Below are 22,321 nucleotides of genomic sequence, written 5' to 3' on the forward strand. Positions count from 1 at the left end.
AGTCTGTCATGTTGATGTATATATGTAGTCCTAGGTGTGTGTGTGTGTGTGTGCGTGTGTGTGCATGTGAAGCAGGGGAACTGCCACTACCAAAGGCACCGCGGTTCTGCTCTCCTATCAGCTTAGTGGGCAAACCACATCCTTAAGAGTTCAAATCAATAGCATCTCTACTTTTTGAGTTCACTGAAAATCTCTCAACAGATCTTGTTAATTTCATTTTTTAAAGTGTCAAAAGTAAATGACTTTACTTGTTGTTTCTGTGTCTAGTCGGAGGATCCGAGCCTTGTGAGCTGTGAGACTGTTGGAGCTGCCAATAATACATGTACTTACACATGTGCCACAAATACCCTCACACACAAATACACAAGACAAAACACGGGGATGAGACATGGGTTCTGTCTAAGTCAGATCGACTGGGAGAACAAACGCTACGACAGCAGCTTGTTGTGAATGTGTGTGTGTGTGTGTGCAAAAGAAAGAACAAGACATAGAACAGAGAGAGAGATGCGCATGCTCTTGTACGAAAATAAAATTGTATCTCTTTAGGCCAGTTAAAATTAGTGTACCTTTGCCTCCATCTGTAGCCAAAATTTTTTAATTAACCCAAAAAAGGTTATTATTGACATTACAGTTGTTTTAGCTGTTTGACCCCAGTCAATGTTAGTCTCAATGTGAACTTTTAATTTGGTTTCAGTCAAAATGCGGAAACATTTTTCAAAAACTATATATATATATATATAATTTCACTCTATCTATGGTGGGATGGGAAATGTGAAGTTGTCCACGTTTTGGGCTTTTCTTCAGTACCTCAAACTGTTATGGTTTCACTTAACAAAGTCTGAGTGGGAAGAGTCCAGGGTATGGATGAGTGTCCCGGTGGCAACAGGACGGAGAGAACACAGAGCGAAGGGGGGCAAGGATGGACGAAAGGCTTGAGAGGAGCAACAGAAACAGTACAGTAATACAGAGTGGGAGCACTGGAGGGAAAGATGAAGACAGGAATGGATGAAGGGAGGGCTGGCAGGCGTCGGCGGAGCCACGCTCCCTGACCACTGTAAGAAAGGGGGTGTAGGCCAGGTCTCCCATCAATTACAACCTTGACCCTCCTCTCCTCTTCTTTTTCTCTCTCACACACTTTCTGCTTCATTCAACCGTCCTCGCCCTGCCTCCCAACCTCCCCTGGTCCCTCTCCTCTGGTCCTATAAATCAATCGCTTCGCTCTCCCGCCTTCTCCCCTAGCTTCCTCCCACCTTACCCCTCCCACTATTTTTCTCTCTCTCTGTCCGTCGGTCCTCCTCTTTATCCCTCGCCGCTCCCTCTCCCTCTTTTCATTGTTGGGAGTGCAGTGGGAGTAGAAAGGTCAGAGGTGGACAAACGAGAGGGAGAGGAAGAGGCAGAGGCAACAAGGGAGTGCGAAGATGAGAGCGTGAGTGTATTCAATCAAAGAGGTGCGTGGGCCGATAATATGCATTTTTATTTTTTAATTGCAGAGTGCAATTATTCCGTAATGCTCTATGTTTATCACATTTAGGTAAGAGAAGGATGTGGGACTGTGCGAATGCCCTTGGATACTATGATATGCAGCTTGTTTATTAGGAAGGGAAACGGTTAACATACACAGTAAAATGGTATAGATCCATGTTTAGTGAAGAAGAGACACGGAAACAGACAAAAAAGTACAAAAAAAAGAACCAAGCTTTGAATACCAATAAAGATAGATAAAGACTGGTAAGATGGACATGGGGAAGGCAAACAAGAGTTGCGCGATGCCTATAGAAATAGATTACAATAAACATTACAGAAATGAATATTAAGGAGTAAGAGTTACATGTAGCATTGTTTAACATCAATCCAGAATCAGTACATTTACCATAACAATAATGGTACCATGTCTGAATAACAGGCTTGCCTGTTTTTTAAGGCATTGGTTGTTCTTGTGTTCCTCAAATTCATGACCATATCTCTGCCCCAAAGGGGAGGGCGGTCTTCTGATGATGCAAAGTGCTGTACGAGTTCATATCATATCAGCAGGAGGACTGCATTAGCTGAAAAAACATTTTCGAATTTTGAATAGGCTTTAAAATGCTACATGTAGCACAGATAACAGAGAAAGATAAGGAAGAGACCTTTTCCCTTACCCTCCCTCAGCATGCCCACAGTCAGACACTTCATGAAGCGGCAGGCCTGGCACGACTTGCGTCTCCTCTTGGTGATCTCGCACTCGTTGGTGGCTGGACAGCTGTACTCTATGTTGCCTGTATGTAGACATGTTAGGAGAAAGACAAAAAAAGGGTTTCATTTCAGATGGATACTACAACGGACGGGTGGGCAGTCAACCTTATGGACGCGTCCCACTGCACAAAGGGAAGACGGTATGTGTCTTCATTGATAATAATCAATGGGCCAGAGAGAGAACAATCTAGAGGAGTAAACAAACATATGGATCCACAATTAACTAGCTGTGCCCCTTAGTGAAAGTATTTTAATCTGGTTGCTCAAGCATGGTGCAGAGACTACTGATCGTCAAATCATTATTTATCTGTTTGTTGGAAACAGTGTGACTGTGTGAATGTAAGTCGATGTCACGCGAGGATATGTGCACACAGCCCGGCTGGAGCGAGCTGAGGTTGCGTGACAGGCTGCAGTTCACTCGCAGTAGCACCGATGAAGAGCTGAGGCTAAGATCGTGAGCCGGCGTAAGTCTATTAACTTCACAACGATCGCCAACAACAACACAAACATCCAACGTGTAGAAAACTTTGGATGTTAATACATCCAAAGCAGATTATACCACAGTAAGTTGTTGCGTGTCTGAATGACACCTATTTATTTATATTTTTCATTCTGTTATTTAGGTATTTCATGCTCAGCTCTGCTCATTTCCTCCACTTAGTGCTTCCACCCAGCTCATAGTGGAGCAGAGCTATGGATTTGTGAGGAGAGTTTGCACTATTTCAGAATAGTTCAAAACAGGTTTCTTTCTTATGGAAGGTTTATTTATCAATAGAATGAGCTGAGACGAGATGTGACTCGCAACATAACTTTTTGTTTTATTCCTGCAGCGCCCACCTGACAACTATACAGGACCGCGTGAAGCCAATGCATCTCCCACCGAAACAGAGTAAACAGTGATTACTATCGACTGCTGCTGTGGGGAGGATGTGTTCTCATTACTGGGCTGATTAAGGGAAGTAGTTAGCTTAGGAAAAGGCTAAATGCACAGACACTCCTTAATGGGTAACACAATGCTCATTAATCCCATATTAGTTTAAGTAAAGGCTAAACATGCTAAATGCTGTGGGGACCTTTATTGCCTAATGGACACTCCTAACGGGACTAGTTAGCTCAACCATAACATGCTGATGATACAGGAGGTCCAGATTAATACAGCAATTAAGAGGGACATTTACCTAGCACTAAGGCTAAATGTGCCAATGACGTATTCTGTGTGGATTAATGGATGGTCTGTAAAAGGCCTTGTTAGTGCAAGGCTAAACAGGCCAGCACTGCTAAATGGATAACTGCAGTAAAGAATCACTTACAGTGCTGGAAGCATTAAGTCAAACCTCTTATTAGTACATCTACACACACTGAGTGCTGTCAGAAATAAGAATGCTTGTGAAACGTGACATAAACACAACTGTAATTAGTACCTCAACTGAAAATGTAATGGACTGTAATACTTGCATATTTTTAAGAATGTTCTTGATACAACACTGTAAATGTCCAGGAAAGGCGAACGTGCTGTAGGTTTACAAATATACGCATGTGACTGTCTTCAGGCTTAGGGCACCGAACAGGAATTAAAAAGAAGAAAAAAAGAAGGGTTTACATCAGGATGTCACAGCCTCACTGTATGTATTTATTTCAGGGTTTATGTGTCTTATTGTGCACTGAGGGGGGCTTAGACTCGAGAGGTTCTCAGAGGTTACTATGTATAACGTGTGAGTTTGTATGTGTGTGTGGGTGTGATAGAAATGAGGTCCTCAAATCCCCTGCAATCTCCTTTGAGAGCGTGCGTGTATGTCCACCTGCTGCATGTCAATCAACCACCGATGGACAGACTGCGAGTTTGTGCTTTTACCCGAAATACTCTTAGAGCCGTCTTATTTTTCACCTCTCCTTACATTTTACTTCCAATTTGGTCATGCCATAAGTTTAGCCTCTCCCTCCCATTCATGTTATTATCTTACTAACCTGGCTCGCTTATTTAGCTGTTTAAAATAATTCAACTTTTGAAGACGGTGCTTTTTCTCCGTAAGGCAGCGTGAACAAAACTCCCCTCCTCGGCGGTCCAACCAGCAATTCCACTGCATGGTTCTTCTTTCTCATATTAATCTCTCCTGCTCTCATCCACCTTTCTTCTTCCCTCTTTTTGTCTCCATCTTCCCATTCCGTCGTGCCATCCCTCCCTCTCGTACACTTTGCCCTCCTCCTCACTCCCCTTTATCCCTCTCTCTCAATAAGGGAGTGATAGATGCAGGTTGTCAGGTGTCGCTGGACTGACGCCACAGAAACAGCAGCTGCCAGAGCCACTTCCACCATGCTGCGACACACACACACACACACACACACACACACACACACACACACACACACACACACACACACACACACACACACACAGACATTTACCCTGGTAATTTCTTCCTTTACCCTACACCTTTCTCATCTTTCTCTCTTTCCTTGTTTCAACTTCTTTTTTTTTTTTTTTCAAACTGGTGTACTCTACCCTCGTCTCCTCTCGTCTTCTCCTCTTATCTCCTCTCTGATCACATGGTCTCCTCGCTGTCCAGCTGGAGGTGTTTTTTTGGTGATTACCTGCAGTTTTATTGGCTAATGGATTGAAACATACCAATATGTCTGCCGCTGCCCATCTGAGCCCGGCCCTGCTTTCCAGCCAAGATACACAAACTAACCCACAACCCAATACACACAGGCATATGTGCACATAGAAGTACACATACACCTGCGCTTATTTACATGAATGAGCACAAGCCCACACACATACACACACACACACACACACACATCTGTGGAGGAGGATGGCTTGAGTGGGAGCCAAAGATGCTGTCATGACCCATTTGTTCTGTTGGATCCAAGATTGCTCAGTCTGCCTCCAAACGAACATTAACTTATACTGAAGAAAGAGTACGGCTGAAAAAGAATGAAATCTGTAAATATAATTGCATTGATACATTTTACTAATTGTAGTTCTGTCCATTTAATCTTGAAGAATTGCTGGTGTAGGATTATTGGCATTGGATGATTACATATTCTGAACAAACATCCAGGAATAATTTTTATTAATTTTCAATAAACCTAATTTTTCGTATAAACCTCGAACTGGTTGCTCAAGTTTTAACTTGGCTTGCATTTCGACTTGTGACCCATAACCGTGCGCCTTCCTGAGTTCCTAGAAGGAAAGATTACAACTACAGGGGAAATGAGGACACGAGAGAAAGGGGACAGAGCAGTGCTTTAAATCTATTAAAGGTCGTACCGTGAAGAGCCTCTACAATCCACATGGCATCGCATCTATATGTTTGCTGTGCACATGTTGTTTAATCTGTGAGCGTATTCCCACCTATGTAACCTTTAACTAGCCCTCAAAGTGAAATGAGACATGTGCAAGTACAACAGCGAATAATGAAGGGTTAAACCTTTACACACAGTGATTACAAGGTCATGTCTGTGGCTGTCTATTCATGTGTGTTGGTGGCCTTTGTGGATGTGCTTCTATGAGTTAGCGTGCGCGTGTGTGTGTGTGTGTGTGTGTGTGTCTCTGCCTTTATCTCTGTGTGTTCCAATCTCTTCGTCAGGATTGCACTGTGTCCTGATCTCGTCCCATAATAAACACACACAGGTCATCTCTACGAAGTGGAGACCATCTACTGGATGTAAGGCTCCCCCCCCCCCCCTCACATCTCCCCGTCTCTCTCTGTCTCTCTCTGGGGCTTTTCTGGGAAAGCTGCTTATCGGAGGCAAAAGAAAGCGGCGACAGATAGGTGGATGGATGGAAAGGCAGATAGATGAATCCTGTCTGATATGACTTACGGACGGACTGACTGATCGATGATGGCAGGCTGGATGTCTTGACTAGTGGCTTGGTTATTTAAGTAGCATACAGACCGACAAAAGTGCTATCCTGCTTACTAATGGGGCCTAGTTATTACATAAACACGCTAAAGGTTTATCATGTGTTAAGTAACTGGATTGTTAATAGTAGAGTATGAATTTAAAATGAATGATTTTCTACACCAATGCATTTGCTTCATGGGTTGAAACATGGAAAAACCGTAATAAAACAATTAACTCAACATACCAATTGTAGATTTGTTTAAATCATGTGAAACTAGAATGGTGTCTTCATTTGAACTGGATAGATTAATGAACCAATGCAGAAATGGTGGACTTACTGGTTTGCTTTATAACTAATTGGTTGTATGTTTGCCTGACCTGTGCTGTGCTTGCAAGGGTAAATGAAAGATGCACTGTTACGAAAGCTGGGGTTGATTTTGAATTGAATATGTACAGAATTTGAGAGAATAGCCTAAATACCTGTGCACATCCTGGGCTACTTCTAGCTGTAACAGGAGATGAGCAAAGGATTACTGAGCCTAATTCCTTGTACTCTTCTCATCATGTGGATTACTGCTCAACCCCTTCTTTCCTTTAACCCATAACCTGAACTCCCGACCCAGAGACATCACCTCTGACCTTCCCTTAACACTACCGTATCTCCTCGACATCAGGCTTATGGCTAACACTCTTTCTGTAACGCATAAGCAGCTCCATCTAGGAATGCAAACACTACCTGGAAATTACTCTTTGCTGATGATGGCAAAGAGGTCAAGGTTGAGGGTGAACGGGGGGCGTGTCTGGCCGTTGGCGCGTAGGCATGAAGCTGAGATGGATGCCTGTTTGTGAGGGTGTGTATGTGCGTGCATGCTTGACAGAAAGAGAAAAGGTGAAGGAGAGAAAAAAGTAGACAATGGTGGGTGTGCCGCTGGCTACCTGGTTAAAAAAACATGTAACACATAAACATCTGGGCTCCCATCTGTCTTTTATCCTTTGTCAGGATCTAGTGTAATGGCTCCGGTGTACAGGAAGGAATTTTGTGTCTGTCAGTGGATTTCATTTGAATAAAACATAGTTCATGTTTCCTTTTAGTTGTTATTTGTGCAAAATTACTCTGAAGGACCTTTTTAAGGACACGATTTTGTTCAATACGGAAAACACACCTTGCCTTTAACTACTGACCTTACCTCCTGCAGCCAACCCTGTAATGTGTTCTTCCATTGACAGTTGTATTTTACCCTTCATGTAGCATGAGTTTAACACCCACTAGATCACAGTTTATTGTGATGCCTGAAGTTCTAAACAAGTAGTACCGTGGACAGACACTCAGACAGAAATGCACATACATTGGGAGATAATTAGAAGATAGAAAAAAGTAGAAATAGAAGCCAACCTTGGATGGTGCGCTTGAAGAAGGCCTTGCAGGCCTCACAGGACGCCACTCCATAGTGGTACCCTGATGCAATGTCCCCGCACACCAGACACAGCCTCTTGGGCATCGAATTCAACATGTACTCGCACTTTATCTGTGAGTCTTCTCCAATAGTTGACGAACAGTCCTCGTAGCGCTTTGATCCGGGGCCGCCAGCGGGGCCGAGGGGCCCTGCGTTGGAGCCGTAAAGGCTTGGGGAGTCTAAGCCGTTGGGGTGGCCGTTCATCGTGGACGAATAGGAGCCTGAGGCGTCGCTGGAGCCACCGGGGGAGTGATGGTTTAGGCTGTCAGTCAGGGAGGCAGGACTAGACGGCTCAGTCTTTATATAAGAGGACGGACAGTTGGACTCAAGGTGGCGCTCCTTACTGGACATTCTGCAGAGAAGCCTGAGGAAGTGGCAAAGGGAAAAGATGAAGAAGAAGCAGAGGAATTGTGAGAAAATGTCACGTGCAAAATGTCAGAGCAATGATGGATATTTCTGAAGAAAAGAGAGAAAACCAGAGGAGAGGGAAGAGTTGGAGGGAAGACAGAGCAAGAGGAGAAGAAAAATAGATACAGTGAAGGCAATGTTCCAAAGTCCAATTATAGCAATCATTTGCTATAATGCTTCTTTCTCATGCTGTAGTATTTGCTCACTGTCATTTTCAATGATGGATTTGTATTTTTTCACTTAGCCGGGCAACTTCTATAAATGACACACACACATGAACACACCCAATCCATCCATCATGGTTTTTTTTATTCTTTTCCTGAGAGAAGTTATAGAGAAAGCTGTGCTGGGGGGGGACAAGGCAATACAAGAGAGTAAGTTAAATACAAAAACTAAAGACATTGTGGTTCATTAGGGGAACTGTGTGGATATAGAGAAGCACACAGTCACACAGACACATACACATGCTCGGGGCCGACGGTCATCCGTCACTTTCCAAGTCAATAGATCCTTGTTCTACATGAAGGTAATCAGTAAGCAGCCTCTCTGCTGCTCAATCATCCCAAAGACGGCCTTACACATACATGACGCCAACACACACACACACACACACACACACACACACACACACACAGACACACACACACACACACACACACCACTCACATTTTCCAGCACACATTGACAGGTCCAGTTTAAGAAAGTTGAAGGAAGCCACGCAATACAAAACACGTCTCTGGTAATCACTGTATTTCTCTCCTCATGTATTTTTCTTCTCTCTCTCACTTCCACCACGGCCTTCCTTTCTTTTTCCTTCTTCCCCTCCCTGAGGAGGCTGACCGGTGTCTTGTTAATGGCAGTTGTAATTAACAGCAATCCTCTGTCTACCTTACTACGTATCTGCCTGTCTCTGTATCATCTCCTATTCACCGCCGTCTTTCTCTCCCTCTCTCCCCCTCTCTCGCTTTGCATTAAAACTCTCTACTCCTCTGACCCCGTCCTCCCTCCCTATCTTTTCATTGTTAAAAGGCAGAAAGCACAAAAGGGTTTTTTAATTAAGGCAGGATGCCGCTAAACGAGGGGCTTCTAAAGTCCAGTGGGCCTGTAAAAGATCCCTGTTCCAGAGGGACCCATAAAACACAGACAGCGGCGCGACAGGCACTGGTGAGCCGGTTGGGAGAGAAAAGGGTGGGGGAACGTGGAATGGATGGAGAGGGGGAAATAGGCAGGCAGAAAGAATGAGGAAAAATAAGTTACATTATCAGATGACGGACAGCGGTTTCCGATCTTTGGTTTCTAATGTGCTTTAACGTGTTGGTTGATCAGCACGATGAGACAAAGTGCTCTGCCTTCATCCACATCTGAACGTCTACTTCCAGCAGAGAAACGAGTCAATCTTTCCTTTCACAAAGTGACATGACATTTATACAATACCGTGGCCTTTCCTCCCCCTCTTCTATATATATATATATATATTTTATTTCCACAACCCCTTCGCTCCTCCTCTAATTCAGTGACTCCATTAATCGTGGCTTTGTGGTATTCAGCAATGTCTATAAATCCGTTTATCTGATGCCGAGGTGTAGGCCTTCAGTCGGGAACCAAAGGGGGTCGAGGGAAAAGGTTTGGACACAAATCAAGAAAGAAGAAAGGAGTCAGAAGAAGGGGTGGAGTGAGTCCATGAGGGGAAAAGGAAGTAGAGACAGAAATACACTCACGGTGCTAGGAGGAGCAAGGAAGAAATAAAGGGACGGGACGCCGAGAGATCACGCGGCATTGACGGCGTTCTCGCGGCCGGAGAGAAAATACAGCGGTGACAGAAAAAGAGAGTGGAGACATTTAAGTAGATGATGTGATGGTGATGATTTAATCTCTCCTTTTTCACTCTTTATGCTCTTTTGTGCCCCCTCCCTTCGACCGTCAATCCCTCTGAGTACCATTAAGTGAAAGAGTTTAAGTGCCAAAAGATCTCAGGCGCTTTTTTACTCTTCCTCTCTCTCAAAGACTCATCTATCTCTCTTTCCTTCACCCTTTCCACTCCTCCTCCTTGCTCCGTTTCCCTTTCCCCCTATCATCTCTTTTTCTCCAACACACATCTTTGCTATGCGGTCTCTCCCTCGCTTTCTCCCTCTCTGCTTATAAATGAAAAATAATGGCAGTCGAAGGGGGAGGAATAAAAGGAATAAAAAAAAAAAGTAGACATGCGTGCAGAGGAGAGAAGAAGATTAAGAAATCACGGGCAGCGCGCCGTGCCGAGCGAGAGGTTGAATGCATTTATGTATGTATGTTATCAGTATAATTATGGCGCCACGTAACGACGGCTCAGTGCTGAAAGAGCAGTCTTATTGTGCCTGTCTGCTCTTCAGATGAGAGCGGCGAGAGAGAGAAGGGGTTGGGTCTCATTTATTGTTATCAATTCTTCATGTTTTCAGGTGCTTAAGGAGGTTTATATGAGGAGGAAAAGGCTTGAGTGTGTTTCTTTTTGTATTTTCACAAAGGGCTGTAAACACAGAACAGTAATCACATTTTAGAATTAGCTGCTTTGCTTAATTCTGTTATAGGAGGGGATTTTGAATATCATTACCTTTGGTAGTTTGATGCACCAACAAGCTTTTTGGTGGATATTTCGTTTTTTGAAATAGATGAATTGTGTAGGTTGTTTATGAATTTCTTCTACTCCAAGTTACTCCAAGTTATTAAGAGTTAGTTATTTCAGAACAGAAACATATTCAATTGTATGTTTTTAATGGAAGAAACATATTTTATTAATTATTTTACGAAAGAATAGAAAAAAAATGATTTTCTTAAAAGTAATGGGCAGTTTCAAGGAAATAAATTATTTCATTTTCACATCAAATAAAAATGGGAACTTGTGGACACTCATCCAATAAGTAATAAGTGAGCTTTTTCTCAGCTCTAATAATTACTTCAAAGCAAGTTCATCCTGTGTCTTTTACACTGTGGGCTGACAGTTAATTCACCAAGGTTCAAATTTTAGGATTATTGCCGAGCCCATAATAACATTTACCACACGTACACCAATAAGACTCCTGACAGCGAGAGCAAAGGGACAAAAGGGACGGTTTTGTTCATGCAGACATCAAATATTCAGCACGGCTATTTACCTGTCCCTGACTGAGGTGGAACCAACACACACACACACATACACACACACACACACACACACACCAGAAAGATTACCACTTTCTCTTGTCTCCATTTCCAGCTCGATCCCTGTCATTTTCTCTCTGGACCTATTTTTTTTTCACAGTGAATCATGAAACAGAGATAAACATGTGGGCGAGAGAGAGAGAGAACAACAGAAAGAATCCAACGATGTCCAAAAAAGAAAGGAAGGAGGGTTTTTTTCCCCCTGTGTGTTTTGAAGGAAGGTTGGACATTTTAGCACGACAAGCTGTCATTAGAGCAGTGGGCCGATGCAGCAACCTGATAACTGGCCGCGACAAACGTACAATCATCGTATTAGAGCAACAACTGTTCTCTCTGCCTCCGTGTCCCTGCGCCGTTCACTGTGGGCTCTTCCACCCTTTTATTATACATAATCGTTGTACTACTGCTTCGATAGATAATATAATAACACAAATAGATCCCCAAACAATTCCGAGCTGAGCCTGTCCCGCCCCGGGTTAGAGATTGAAAGAGAAGCAGTGTGGGTATGTGCAAGCTGAAGAAAGGGTCATAACAGACATTTTAACATTCCCCTCTCCCTGTCAGAGGTTAAGATGATACTCAAACACTCATGTTGCTTCCCTGCTGGATTCTTCTGTGTGAGTGTGTAAGTTTGACATTATAACAAAAAAGTGATGTTCGAGCAACCAAAATATAGAATTGTTATGTGAAGAGACACTATAAAAGAGAAAACATGTGCAGCTAAAATGTGAACATTAGGAACTTAAATACTTTTCAAATGTTTGACTTGACCTTGTCAGGCTCCGGTGCATGCAGGTGTAGAGGAATGAATATAAAAGAAACAACAAATACCCAAGCAATAAAAACGAGCAGAGGGGGGAAACAGAGAGGGAAGTGAAGAGGTGGAAATAGAGACAGAGGAGAGAGAAGTGCTGACAATGTAGCTTCTATGGGATGCCTAATACCTTTCTATCACACCAGCATTGTGCTCTCGATGCTGATAAGAACACAGTCCAATAAGCAAAAAGAGAGACAGAGGGAAAAAACCTTACACAATTCTATCTAGATGATACCGGTGGTGCTTCGGGAGGGAGGGTGAGTCAGGGAAGGATGGGAGACGGAAAATACATTGAATTAAAGAATGGGGTAAGAAGGGGAATGGGAGCAAGAAATGCATTTACATTTCCATAGTCAAATGAATAGAATGATTTCATCAATCGGCAGAATTGCTTTTTTTTAGCCTCACGGTCCTCTGTTTATTTTTCTTTCTTTGCTCTATTTCTGTCTATGTTCTACTCCCTTTCCAACACGCTTCTATCTGTGGAGGGTTGCTGAACTGCTTGTGAGCTTGTTACTTCAATACATTCAATGGCGAGTGTGCACAAAAGCATATAAACACATGTGCGCTCACACACACACACACACACCTAAACCTAACTTCTAAGCTGTATACAGAGATTCAAAAAGAATAGGTTACAGCTGTTGTTGATACAGAATTATATTGAGAGCAATCTTTCTATTTTCAGGTGGTTAAAACCTCCGACAGAGAAAAAAGAAGAAGAAGAGAAGAAAAATGCCCCAAAAATTAAAAAAATAAATACGTCTTTGAAATTCTGTTTGCTGTTCATTTGCGTAATGAACGAGTCACTGGATCTGTGTCCGCACATGAGAATGTATGTATGGGTGGCGCATTGTTTACAGGCAGAGAAATCTGTGTTTGAGTTGAGCTCATGTCTCACAGTGTGCCGATGATTATAGTTGTTTTGAGGGTAAAAAAAAACCCAGAATGAAATGAAACCTAAACACTCACACAGCGACAGTCAATCCAAAGCACTCTCCCTCCTACTGAGCTCTTTCTCGCCCGCTCTATCCTGCTCTCGTTGGGCCTCGTGCTCTCTCTCTCTCTCTCTGGTCGTTTCTACTTCCCACACACACACAAACCCACAGTCATTCTCTTCCCACCTTCTCGTGGAACCACACCTCACAAGCACAAACACACACACACACACACACTAGGGAGCAGATCAATTGTTACAGTGTTAGTCGGGTAGGAAACCTGTAATTCACTTCATTGGTTGCAGAATAAACCCCCGATTACATGCAATCAATGCGATAATGGCTAAAACCCATTCTGCCCAATGGGCTGTCTGGCTGTAAAGAGGAGAGGAAATGTGTGTGTGTGTGTCCTCGGTGTTTGTGGGTTTGGACACCGAGACTCCTTCTAGATATGAGTTTAGTGTAACAAACACAGACCTACAGACACCTGCAGCGGTATGAAATGAATCGGTTAAGACTTGCAGAGACACACTGGTGGGGCAAGCGGAGCTGTTGTTATGCACCCTGGAGTTCATAAAGTTTACACACACACACACACACACACACACACACACTCTAGATGTGAAGGGATAAGCAGTGGGAGAGAGCACTCACAGGGCAGCCCCGGCCAAACAAGATTGATTAAGAATTATGTGCTCTCCAAACTCTAGACTGCTAATTATTCAGGAATATCACGTGCAGTCTGGTGTTATCAATATATTTCATAGAAGCGTTTCATTGTGTTGTTTTTATGTTTCTGGACTGCTCTCTTCTTTTCTCTCCCTGTGAAAGGTGATTATATTCTAAACTTTGAAGGGAATTCCTTTTCCTCTCAGAGACCGCTCTGGTCTGTATAAACGATTATTTAGATTTTCAAGTCCGACTGCGTTTGTGTCGTTATTTAAGTGGAAAGATATGAAGAGGTTGAGCTTGTTCAGGAAAAAATGTGAAGGTAGAGCACCTCTTGTGTGTGTGTGTGTGTGTGAGAGAGAGTGTGTGTGTGTCAGATGAGAATCTTGATGATTTAGGTTATTTTCTCGTGGAGCAGTGGCTGATAAGTGTGTTGCTGCCACGCACTATCTTTGTCACCATGTTACTCTCTCTCTCCTTAACCTCACGCTTTGTCTCCCTCTCTCTCTTACTGTCTTTATCTGTTGTGTATAATTGTGTTTGTAAGGGTGTTTGTCTAATGTAAGAGCAGCAAACCTCTAAAACAACCCAGCTGTTTGCTGCATATCCCAAGCACAGTTTGCACTTAGTGTGTTAACAATATACAGGTGTCATCCAAAATAAAACAAATTCATAAATTACCACCAAATCTGATCTGTTTTTGGACTTGGCAGACAAAGACAGCACACCGTGCACTTGCAGTGAAAAGGCTGAAGAGTGCAAATCGATTACAATTATTGAACCTCGTTACGTAAATCTTTCATTAGAAAACACTGCATGTTCCAAATTTGAAAGGAATAATCCTTAATTTCTATGGAATTAACAAGTAAATAAATCACACATGAACAGTGCGTATTCACAGGGTATCGGCAGGTGGTGTTTGTTTGGGTTTGTAAGGGTTGCACATTGCAGGCTGGTTCCTTAATAAAGGAAAGGTCATTGATCAAGGTTAGTGTGCGTCCCTCCTTCTATGCGTGTGTGTGTGGATAAGCAGTGTTATCGCAAAGCATTAGGGGTGCAACAGCCCTTCTAAACACTTACCGACACTTGCCCCCTGCCGCCTCCCTTCTCCCCCAATACATCCACACACACGATGCCATGCGCACACTCGACCATTCTCGTGCAGTGAGACACACACACACACACACACACACACACTCTCATGCTCAGACAGATAAAAAACCTGGGCAAGGTGCCGTATCAAAGGATATTGCGGTATAATAAAAAAAGTGTCTAAAAAAAACCAAATATCCCCCATCGGATTAAAAACACATTTTATTAAGCAGATGGTGAAAGAGGATTTCCACTCTAGTAAATATGACGAGGCTTTCAAATGTGACATGGGACGGAGGCAGAGCGGGGCGAGCGAGAGGGGAAACAAGGAGCGAGTGGGACAGAGAGCGCAACGCTGCCAAAAGAGAGGGGAGAGAGAGGTGGGGCTTGGTTTGAGAGTGGGGGGGGGGGGGGGGGGGGTGATAAAAAAGGAGAAAAAGGAAATGTAGGAAAGGAGAGGTGACATAAGCAAGTAGAGTCAAAGCTGCATTCTTTAAGCAGATCAGATTTGGGGAAATTGGGCTGTCACTACAGGATTGTGATGATTTACACCTATCCATCACAGGGAGGGAGAGAAGCAGCGCTACAGTATGTACAATAATGCACAGCCTGAACAGGCTGAGTGCTTACTTTTTATATTCAGAATTCAATATTCTGTACATACCTAACATTATGTGAATTAGTGATACGTATAAACGTATAAACAGCCTGGCAGTGATCCGGCCACTTCACTACTTTTACTGTATGGTGACATCACGTGACAGGTGCTGCAGGGTCAAAAGAAGAAAGTGTATGTTTATGGACTATACGTCTTATAACAGAAATCCCAAAAAGGCCAAAATATTACACAAATCGCTCGAACAATAATTTGAATTTGAACGCTGTTGGACGTTTTGAATATAATTTATCTGTAATGTCAGCAGCTTCTGTCGTCACTCTTCACCCTTGCCTCCTCTCTTGATGTTGTCTCTCTCCTCCTGACCATCCTCCCCCCTCTCCGTACCCTCACTGCTGGCTGCTGCACCTTTCAGCTTCGCTCCTGGACCATCTGTTAGGGAATCTAATTCACATCCCGTCATAATCAGGTTTGCTGGAGTGCCCACTGTCTCTGCCTCCCTGTCTGTCTCTGTCTCTTTTTCTGACCCTTCCTTTTTTATTGTGCTGTCTATTTTACATTCTGTCTTTGATTTTTTTCTATCACTCTTAGATTTTTGCATTTCTCCACACTGTGCTTCTCACCCTGTACTAATTAAATGTGGTGCATTTTATCAACATCCATCTATATTTTCCTATCTTTATTAACACAAAACTTAGACAATAGACTTGTGATGGTGATAAAACAAATGAGTCAATCTAATCCATCTAATCAAAGATAGATCAATCTAATCACTGGGTACATTTTTAGGTTTGGAATAATTTGGTTGTACTTCAGCTTAATTCCTTGACACAAAGTGACTATTTGTTGTGTTTCAGGCATTGGCTCTGCTTTCATGTGTCCTTAAATTAATATCACAATTGCAAGTTACAATAACTTGATTAGTCCTCAAACATTTGAATATCAAAAATCACTTATAAGCATTAATTTGACATTAAATTAAAATGAGGTGTTGCATTGACATCTTGCCTGTTAATGTACCGGTGTGTGTGTGTGTGTGTGTGTGTTTATCCATGACTGGAGAAGAAGGCGAGTTGAGTTGAAGGGGGTGGAAGTTAATGAGAGGTGAGCGTCTGAAACCGTCTCTTTCTCTCTCGCCCTCTCTCCCTCTCTCTCTCTCTCTCTCTCTCTGCACCAGCAGTAATCCTCTTCTATAAATCTGCAATCCAATCAGCGTTGTCCACACTTACACACATGCACACACGCGCACACATACACACAGAGAGCTGTTGGGAGGCCCATCTGTGTGTTAAGGCAATCTGCTTTATTATTATGATTACATTGGGCTCAGTTTACAGCAATGTGTGAGCGTGTGTGCTTGCGTTTTCGTGTGTGTGTGTGTGTATTCAGGCGCACCATGGCTGCCTGATATTAATCACATTCCCATGGTTTGATGGCCTAAATAAAAAGAGGAATAATATTGTTTCTGTGCAATGAAAAAAAAATAAAACATTGGGAATTTCTTCATAATTCAAAAAAGGCTTAGTTTCAGCAAAAGCTTAAGAAAACTAAGCATATTAAATCAAAACCCTTAGAGTTTTTGAATAATTGATTGAATCCTTTGAATGCATTTTGAAAAATGTATATCAAGTCTGTTGTACCTGAGTTTAAATTGGAGTTTATTGTGTTTATGTCAACAGTGTGAATAAATCCAATTAACACCGTTGGAGGTCAGAGGTCCTGCGTATGTGTACTTATACTGAATGTTTGTGTGTGTCTACAAATGCTCTCTGTGAGTATGAGCTGTATGGATGCATGCATGCACGTGTTAGGTGACTTGTATCTACAGTACCTTCAACTATTTCTGTGGCTAATTATTTATTGATTTTATGCCCCTTTTTCCTCTTAAGACTTGGCCCACTTTATTGATTATTTATTGTTGCCATGTCACAACAGGAAAAGCACAGGTGTAAAGAACCAAAATAAAAATGGCTGAGTTCCATTCAGTTGCTTGTAAGTATGCAACGAATGGAAAATGACATGTGAGTGCACGACTTGAAATAATACAAACACCTTTCCTGATCATATCAACATACGTGTATTCCTGTATTTCACTTAGTTATTAACTTCAGCCTTATTAAAATAAAATAAATATTAAATTAACTGCTGTTATGTCCCATCTAAGGCTCCGCATAGTTTTGTCGGTTGAAATTACAATTACGTTTTCAACTGAAGCTCATTTTCACACTTTAACCCAAAAATTTAAATTAATGCAGCACAAATAATGTGACCACATGAAGTTTAGCATGAATTTAGCATGAATAGTGTATATTTCTGTGCAATAATGGCGTGTGGGACTTGAAGCCATAGCGTGACTCCCTGTCTAACCTTTACACCGCTCATCCCATTGACTGCACTATTTGCCACCACACACACACACACACACACACACACACACACACACACACACACACACACACACACACACACACACACACACACACACACACACACACACACACACACAGTACAGGTAATGGGAGTGTAACACTCTTCATGGTGATTGGCTGAGGGTCTGTGTGAGAATGACGTGCCAGATCTCTAATTGGCTTGACCCCGGCTAACCCTGAAATCCTATTGGACCAAGATTTCCCGGTCTACAAAAAGACACACACACTGAAATGTACTGGCCGGTACAACACCGAGAGATCAACTGTCTTAACATAAACATTTTTGAAGTTTTTGTGAACATTTCTGGACCCTTTTTGGAGAGGAATAATGTCATGGATTGAACGGATAGAATAGAAACACCAGCGCGATACGCCTGCACAATTCTCCAGAGAACTTACATGGATTAAAGGATAAAGAGGAAGTGAGTGGGAGGATAAATATCAAGAGGGGGAAAGTCTGTAGGTGTAACGCGTCACACATTTGCTGTGTTTAAACATAAAACAAGTGCCATATTTACAGTTTACGTTCTAAAAATGGACGAAGGCAGTTCTCATTTTCACCTGCCTCAATCCACCCAAACGTGCCATCGGTCTCGCCATAGAATTCACTTTAGTTTAAACTTACCATGCTTGACTGCAAATGCAGATGGCATAGGGGATTAATGTTATGGTAATAGTGACTGTCCTTCAACCGAACTATATGCCTTTGTGCTGCAACACATTTGCACTACTGAAGTGTCCTTGAGCCAGATGTCAATTCACCCTTTCTTTGATGGCCCATTTATACTGTAAAAATATAACAATATAACAAATATATAGCAGTATTATTAATTCATTTCAAAAAATTGCTAGTAGAAAAGTAGTTACACAAAAGAATATTAATAAGAAGCAGAAAATAAAGTTCTTCTTTTTGCTGATTTTTAACTCTTTAGAGCACATTTAACACGTACACTCTTACATTCTAGACTGGGCCTCACCGTGGACAATGGCTGTTCCATGCCTGTTGCCACTAATAGTTAGAACTATTAGGGTTTGTAATGATTTGGGAATCTTCGCAGTCACTATGAACTCACGGTGGGGATTTTCTTTAAACTAAAAAAAAAAAGAAAATCAAATTCCAGCTGCTGGTTCTGCTTTTTTTCATGGCTATCTTTTTAAAGAGCTTAATCTGCTTAACGCAAAAAGTAATTTGGACTATTGCACTCGGTAACACAACAGAAGAGCAGCTGACTGTGGGTCTAATATGTGGAGAATGGGAAATGTACTTTAATCAGTTAAAACATATAGGATTCATCACAGGAATAAGGGAAATAAGAAATACATGACTTAGATTGTAGAGACAATTTCTCAGTGCCATGTGTGTGTCTCTCTCTCTCTCAGACACATACAGAACACTTGCTTTTGATGTCTCAAGTACTTTCTTTTCCTTGCGTTTATAGAGGTCAAATGTGGCTTTTGTGTAAAACCGAATCAATGACACTCCTAGATTCTTATTCTTTTAAAATGTTTGCTCTTTGGCATCATTTTTGTGTGTCTTACCTGGGGTTGTAGAGGGCATGTGCGTCTCTCATGTGGTTGGCCTCTAGTGGATCGTAGCTCTGGTGCATCCTCCAGGCGCCAGCGCCGCATTTATTATAGGTCGACTTGGAGTTATCGTCACTACTGCTGTTCACCAATGGCCCCTTCGATAAGTTCATTCTGCAGGCCGGGGACAAATGAGAGAAATGGGGGGTGAAAATCGTGCAAAGTTCTATCAAATTCTCAAACTATTTACCAAGAAAAGTATGAATAAGAGAAAAGGTTAAATGAAAACATTGAGAAAAAAATCCAAATCAACTGTTGTTGTAAGTTAAAATCTTGTAATAAAAATGGAATAATACATAGAAAAAAGCAGAAGGGTGAGAAAATAAAAGCAAAAATGTATTAATAAAATAAATGTGAGAAACAAATGAAGCTAATGCACACACAACACGCACAATTGGGATCACATTTTTCCTCCTCCGTATGGCCGCAGTACACAAAAGAACGCAGCAACAGAATAAAAAGTTTTAGTCGGGAAAACGGACCTGCGCCGTGCCCAGGGAGGAGTGGACAACGCAGACGTATTTATGTGTACAGTCAGGTTCGAAGACACAGAGACAGACCGGCAAGTGTCATCCGGCCCGACGGACAGACAGAGGACGGTACTGACTTAAAACCAATACAGGAGAATTTTTTCCCAGAATGTGTTGACAAATTTCTGTCAAAAACATGCATAGATGTGGTGGATGTGTCAGGCTAGTAAGTGAAGCACACCCCGGCTGTGTTTAACGTAAGAGGAGTTTTACCAGTTTTAGTCTGGTACAAAAAGGCTTTCAGACTTAGGAAATAAAAAAGTAAAAGCACTGAAGCAGGAACTGCTATCTGTCAATCAAACCCGGCGCTGTTGTCAGGGGAGGAGCTGTAGCCGGGGTGAAAAAGGGGAGAAATAAGTAAATATTTTGCTTTGGGATCTACAAATCGTAAGGAATTAACGAAGGGGACTGAGTGATCTTTTCGTGTCGAACAAGTCAAATCAAAATCCTGAGAGTGACGCAAAGAGCTTTGTAATAACCTTGTTTCTCCTCAGGTACTGCTGTTTTGATTTAGCCGCACCTTTTCCTGTCGCCACCCGTCCTGCTCAGACGTGGTGTATCTATAAACAGAGCAGGATGTTGCTATGTGTCACAAACACGTGTTTAACACACAAGCACCCACCACACAGACATGCATGTGTGTGTGTACGTATAGCTGTGTGTGCGTGACGCTGTCCCACTGTGTCGGACAGAGAGACAGACCAATCACTCGTCTGGCCGCCACCCTCCCTCCATCCACAGAGGTGGAGGGCCAGTGTGTGTAATATGTAGGTTTTAGTTCCACTCTCGTGAAAAGAAAGAATCAATAACTTGCTGCTGCTGCTTTAGACACCTATTGGCTTCGGTTGCAGTGTCACAATGCCATATAGACAGGCAACACGTAATACTGCTTTTTTTATTAGGGGAGTGTACTAACGTACACCCACTAACCATGAATAGATGATGTTGTTAGTTTACGTATTCCTGTTGCGTACCGGCTGTTAACTGTTGGAAGAGAGGGGGACCGATTCAACGGATGGAATAGGGTTAAATTACTTATTTAGCTTTATTTTCTCAGTACCATGAACCACGAGATGCACTTAGGAGAGACAATCTGAGAACAGTTTTTGAGCAGAATCAATATTTCAATATTTAAGCTAGTCTACGAAAGGCTTTTTGATTTAGCAGAATCCACCTTGAGCCACTTGCATTAACTGCTGGGGATTACTATATATATATATATATATATATATATATATATATATATATATTTATTCTGTTTTAATACACCTTATGGCAAGGTAATCGGATATTTTCTCTATCTTTCTTCATTCCAGAAGATTACATTTATTCTACAAAGCGCTTTGAAATCAGTTGACAATTGTTTAAATCAGGAGTCATCAGCCGTTCTATTCAATAAAGATGCACACAAGAGAAAAACTACACTTGGAAGTGTAGCGCTTATTCTGACTAAAAAGGAAACTAATATTAAATGTAATCCTTTCCTGATTGTATTTATTGCAATGATTGGAAAAGTACTTAAACATCAACACAACGAATAGCTCAGGTCATAACTTACATATGCAAAGTAAAAGGAGAGAATAAAGGAGAAGAGCATTAACTCAGGTGATTCTACCTGACCTGTTTCACGCTCCTGTCACTACATGTAAGCCGCAACAGCACACACATACACGCGCAAAAAGACGCAGGCCCACAGACACACACGTACACGTGCTCTCATTATGAGTGTGAGGTTTGCGCGCGTGTGCGTGTGTGTGCGTGTGTAAAAGTAAGGAGATTGCGGGTGTCTTTCTGATGCTCGGTGACTCACTCATGTGTTGCTGGCCCATCTGTGAACAGAATGACCATGACACAATAAGTGTGTGTGTGTGTATCTGTGTGTATCTGTGTGTGTGTGACATGGTGATGCAGTGATTGATGAGACAGTTGCCATTCTTGCTAATGCAAAACGCACCTATCCCTGAAGGGAGCAAATGCCACAACACACATACACACCCACACACACGCATCCACACAGGGCTGAAACTGCCCTTCCTAATTACCCCTGTGGTCAGGCCAGTGGGATGTGTTCCAGTCACATATCCGATAAAGATCCCCGTATGCCTGGTTTCATAAGCACAAACAAAAAACTCCAAGACGTCAAATGAAATTTCCAGGATTCGCCGTGCTCCTCGGTAGTGAAATGTGGGGAGAGCGTGTAGATTATACTGTTCCTGACATATGGCTATATAATTGTTGACTATGTAAATTTAGTGCATGTGTGATATAATAATGACGTATTTGCTAAACATCAAGTCGAATAAATGTAGTCTAACAACGGCATGCATTTTGTGTAGGCGTCTTTAAATTCATCGTTACATAATAATAAAATACTGAGTGCATGAGCACATTTCCATGTGTGTGATTATGTTTCTCTCTGCAAATGGCACGCGCATCAGGGCAGGTGGGGTTTGACGCCGCAGCCCTTTGTGTGTCTGCGCGGATGTGTGTGTGTGCGCGTTAGCGTTAGCGACGGGAGCTGTTAGCGGGGCA

At 42.3% G+C, this 22,321-nt stretch overlaps 1 protein-coding gene across 11 annotated transcripts in view; it reads right to left on the reverse strand.

The window, feature by feature from the left end:
* esrrga (estrogen-related receptor gamma a) overlaps positions 1-22,321 on the reverse strand; it is an 89,040-nt gene that overhangs the window by 35,417 nt on the left and 31,302 nt on the right. For 5 of the 11 annotated variants that reach the window (XM_078085099.1, XM_040165376.2, XM_078085097.1 and 2 more), the window contains exons 2-4: positions 19,215-19,373; positions 7,475-7,899; positions 2,139-2,255 (exon numbers count right to left, since the gene is read on the reverse strand). In XM_078085099.1, the coding sequence (XP_077941225.1) occupies positions 2,139-2,255; positions 7,475-7,899; positions 19,215-19,372 (700 nt within the window). In that variant the 5' untranslated portion in view covers position 19,373. Of the gene's footprint in view, positions 1-2,126; positions 2,256-7,474; positions 7,992-19,214; positions 19,374-22,321 lie in introns of those variants that run through there. The other 6 variants (XM_040165393.2, XM_040165385.2, XM_040165368.2 and 3 more) reach the window with 2 other exon arrangements.

Source organism: Gasterosteus aculeatus, chromosome 12, assembly GCF_964276395.1.
Source record: "Gasterosteus aculeatus chromosome 12, fGasAcu3.hap1.1, whole genome shotgun sequence".
NCBI lineage: Eukaryota > Metazoa > Chordata > Actinopteri > Perciformes > Gasterosteidae > Gasterosteus > Gasterosteus aculeatus.